Source organism: Meleagris gallopavo, unplaced genomic scaffold (genome assembly GCF_000146605.3).
Source record: "Meleagris gallopavo isolate NT-WF06-2002-E0010 breed Aviagen turkey brand Nicholas breeding stock unplaced genomic scaffold, Turkey_5.1 ChrUn_random_7180001844183, whole genome shotgun sequence".
Lineage (NCBI taxonomy): Eukaryota > Metazoa > Chordata > Aves > Galliformes > Phasianidae > Meleagris > Meleagris gallopavo.
In genome coordinates this window covers 69,667-73,598 of record NW_011112674.1, presented here as the reverse complement: position 1 = coordinate 73,598, position 3,932 = coordinate 69,667, and the positions used below count along the sequence as shown (strand labels likewise).

General features: G+C 56.6%; 1 protein-coding gene across 1 annotated transcript; it reads left to right on the top strand.

The window, feature by feature from the left end:
• The first annotated feature begins 1,241 nt into the window (after positions 1-1,241).
• LOC100548116 (erythroblast NAD(P)(+)--arginine ADP-ribosyltransferase-like) lies at positions 1,242-3,197 on the top strand. The gene is made up of 3 exons (XM_010726610.3): positions 1,242-2,180; positions 2,793-2,829; positions 2,918-3,197. The coding sequence occupies exons 1-3, from the start codon at positions 1,395-1,397 to the stop codon at positions 3,118-3,120; spliced, it is 1,026 nt and encodes a 341-aa protein (XP_010724912.1). The 5' UTR covers positions 1,242-1,394; the 3' UTR covers positions 3,121-3,197.
• The last annotated feature ends 735 nt before the right edge of the window (positions 3,198-3,932 follow it).

The following is a 3,932-nucleotide window of genomic DNA, read 5'->3' as shown; positions in this document are numbered from 1 at the left end:
GTCTAGTGGTGACATGAATCACTAGAAAGGGCTGAATCTTGCAACGACATTCATTTCTGAAACAATCTCATCGATCCCTGGGCCAAAGAACGTGGCTGTGAGTGGGGCCCTCACACCTCCATCATTCAGCAGCCTCTGGGAGATTCAAATACCAGCAGCTGTTATAGGATAGACCAAGAGCAACGGGTACTGGGATGTTCAGACACTGGGACACACGTTTAGCAAAGGCCACCTGGTTAGTCAACACCCAGGGTTTGCAGTCGAGCTGTCCCTGTCTGACCAAAACTCTGAGGCACTGGAGAAGGAGAGAAAGTCACTGAATCAGAGGCAGGTGTCTGGCTGTAGGCACAGTGACTCCTTCTCATGCTCTTCCAGCTTTTTCCTCATGGTATCATATGGTACGGGATATCCCTTTGGCCAGCTGAGGTCAGCTGTCCCAGTTTTGTCTCTTCCCTGCTCCTTATGCCCCCAGTCCCCCAGCGGTGTGACAGCAGTAGATGCTGAAGTCTGAAACATCCTCAGCTCTGTGCAGCACTGCTCAGCAACAGTGCAGGGGCACAGGAGGTGGGCACAGCTCAGTGTGCTCAGGATCACCCCGCTGCCTTCCCTAACTCTCCCATCCTCCCTTCACCACCTCCTTCAGGCTGTCTCACTCCCTTTCCCGTAAGTGAAAGCGAAAGGGAGTATTCCCATGTTAGCAGTGACACCGCAGGAGGAGGCAGCACCCTTGGGGACACCACTCAGCACCACCTCCAGCTGAGCACAGAGCCATTGACCACCACCCTCTGACCACAACCATCCATCCAATTCCTTCTCTACCCAATTGTCCGCCCTTGAAAGCCACAACTCTCCACTTTAGAGATCAGGATGAGGTTGGAGGCCATGCAAAAGGCCTTGCACAAGCCCAGGTAGGAGGTACCAACCACCCTCCCTTTGTCCACTGATGCTGTTCCTCCATAACAGAAGGCTGCTGGATGGGTCAGGCAAGATGTTATCTTGGTGAAGCTCTGCTGGCTGTCTTGGATCTCCTCCAGATTGTGTTGATTCTGCTGAAACATCTCTCCCATTACTAAGAAGGAGAAAAGGAAGACCTGGGGAACTGAGATGACTGCACGTGGCAACTCACACTGCGTGTGGGAACTCACACGCATCGAAAGTGAGGACGACTGCTAAAAGGGCACTTCCTCGTGCTGTGCACGCAGCAAAAACTCAGTAGCAACAGCAATTCTCAGAGGTCATGGGCGGTCGGTGTATAAAGAACTGTGTCACGCAATCCAGGGCAACCAGGTTCATGCCAAGCAGAGTGGGGACGAAGCTGGCTGCAGCTCCGGGGCTGGTGGGACTGTGCTGGGGGAACCATTGTGTGGGCAGCTGGGCACCTGGTCCTTCTGCACATGGAACACCTCACCCTGGGCTGGGTGCTGCTGCTCGGCACCTGGACTGGTGCATCGGCTGCCAGCAGCAAGAACTGGCTGATCAAGGAGGTGGCGATGGACATGGCCCCCAACTCCTTTGATGACCAGTACCAGGGCTGCAGGAGGCTGATGGAGGCTGAGCTGCCGGAGCTGAACCGCACCGAGTTCAACATCTACGCCCATGACTGGAGAAGGGCGGCTGTGGAATGGCAGAGCCGATGGGGCCGTGCTGCCAGCCCACCAGCACTGCCACTGGATCTGGCCACAGCCATGCTGGCGTACATGATGCAGGGGAACCTGTACCACCAGTTCAACAACGCCACGCTCACGGCTGGGCGCTCCAGGCAGCACTACCTGCGCTCCTACCCCTTCAAGGCTCTGCATTTCCTCCTGAGCAAAGCCTTGCAGACCCTGCGGGAATCCCAGCCCCAGAGATGCTTCCAGGTGTATCGTGGTGTCAGGGGCATCCGCTACACAGCACAGCAAGGCCAGGTGGTCCGCTTTGGCCAGTTCACCTCCTCCTCCCTCCACAAGAACCTCCCCAGTGTGTACGGCCCGGACACCTTCTTCTCAGTGGAGACCTGCTATGGTGCGCCCGTCCAGAACTTCACCACTGTCCCAGCCGAGGGCAAAGTCCTCATCCCACCCTCTGAGCACTTCAGGGTCACCAGCATCACCTCTAACAAAGGCACCACCTTCATCCAGCTCCGCTCCCAGGGGAACAACAGCACCTACAACTGCGAGTTTGTGAAGGGTAAGGGCTGCGAGCACATTTGGGGTAGTGGGGCAGGGTTGGGACACAGCATTGGGCAGCTCTGCAATCCCTGCATCCCTGCAGCTGCAGGACAGAGAGGGTGGTCCCATGCTGACAGCTCTGTAGGGTGAAGGGGGATCTTGTGGGTATGGCAACACCTCCATAGGATCGTATGACCACAAGGGTTGTAAGGCGCCCTGCGGTCCAGCCGGCACCAGCCCTCTGCCACGTCCTGGCTGTGTTCCTCTCGGTCAAGTTGCCCAGGGCCCTACGCCAAAGTTCTTCTCCTTCTTGTATGGTGCTCCTTCCAAGCACCAGAAAGCCGCAGTGGGGTTTCCTCCGATCCCTCTCTTCTCTAGGTGGAACCAGCCCAGCTCCTTCACTTTCCATTGCAGAGCTGTGCTCCAGAATGGGGAGTTTGGGTGGATCGGGGACGCTGAGGACCGGGACATGGGGAGGGTGCGCAGGCTGTGGTCGTGGGGAGGTGGGGAGCTCGGCCAACGGGGAGCCCACGGGGAACTTGAGGCCGGGCCCCGCTGATGGCTGCAGCCCGGCAGCTCTGCGCTGGGGTTGCAGTGCAGTGGGAGCCTCTGTCTGTGCCGCGGCCCTCCCAGCCCGGCTCACGTGGCTCGCCGGGTGCTTTCAGTGCAGGTAAGGGGAGCCCCCGGCCCCGCAGCCCCTGGCCCCAGGCTGGGCACCGTTTGCAGCCCCCACAGCCATTAATGCCCCATCCCCCGTCCTCCCCCAGGCCCGGAGCAGCCCCCATGGAATCCCCCACACCTCTGGCTGCTCATCCTGGCAGCCGCAGCCCTGGCAGCCGTGGGAGAGTCCCTGACCTCCACACCATCCCACTGCCGCTCCTCCATACGCACAGGAGGGCAGCAATATGCCAACGCATCTCATGGAAAACGCAGACGCTGCTTTCCCACTGCTGACGTCTTTTGGTGTTGATGTCCGACGTGGAACAACAGTGCAGAACAATCCAAGGCTCTTCCAGAAAAATAAAAGCATTGGTTTTATTGCCTTTATTTACTGCACGTTCCAGCCCTGCAGACTCCCAGCCTCCCTGCTCTTCTTTGCACGCTTTCTATAATGTGGGGAGGATCTGTGGGCTCATCTGGTGGTCATTGGATGAAGGCTGTTGCGAAGACTTTACGGGGTTGCATTGTGTCTCAACAGCAACTCTGCCACCTTATTTTCACAGGGACCTCCAGTGAGTTGCAGACAGCAGCTCTCTTCTCTCCACTTCCCTCCAAGGACCTCACATTCCTCTGGCTTCGGTGTTCTTCCCTGCCTATAAAAAAATGGTCCTGGTATCAGTAACGACCAACAAGTCAAATCTGGGGCCTAGCTTACTCTGATTTTCTTCCCCACATTTACAATTTCCTCCAGCCTTTTCCATCTGCTTTGTGACCCAACCTGGGACTGTCCAATTTCGTGCAGCTACTCCATAAACTGGCACCCTCCCCTCCCTGGCCGTACATACCCAACAAGCTGAAACATTCAAAGCTTGAGTAAGCTTTTCAGTTAGCTTTGCAGAGGCATCTTCAGGCCAAGCTCAAGCAAGAGTTACACTTATACAGGATAGATAAGTATGAAGCATTCTGTTTTCCTTTAGTAAGTGTCACAGGTCCCATGGGGGTAGCAGCACACTGAGGATCTGGGGCCTTCTTTGCCCTGGAGTGATGAGTCCACGAAGATGCCTCCCTGATTCTGATCGCTGTGTGGGTGGGAAGACGTACCTGGAATGGTCATAGAATCAT

Bases quoted from the DNA above. Each gene is read 5' to 3' on its own strand.
- LOC100548116 (XM_010726610.3), top strand. From the start codon at position 1,395: ATGGAACACCTCACCCTGGGCTGGGTGCTGCTGCTCGGCACCTGGACT. The intron at 2,181-2,792 runs GAGCACATTTGG...CAGCCCGGCTCA, and splicing joins TTGTGAAGGGTAAGGGCTGC to CGTGGCTCGCCGGGTGCTTT. The intron at 2,830-2,917 runs GCCCCCGGCCCC...GTCCTCCCCCAG, and splicing joins TTTCAGTGCAGGTAAGGGGA to GCCCGGAGCAGCCCCCATGG.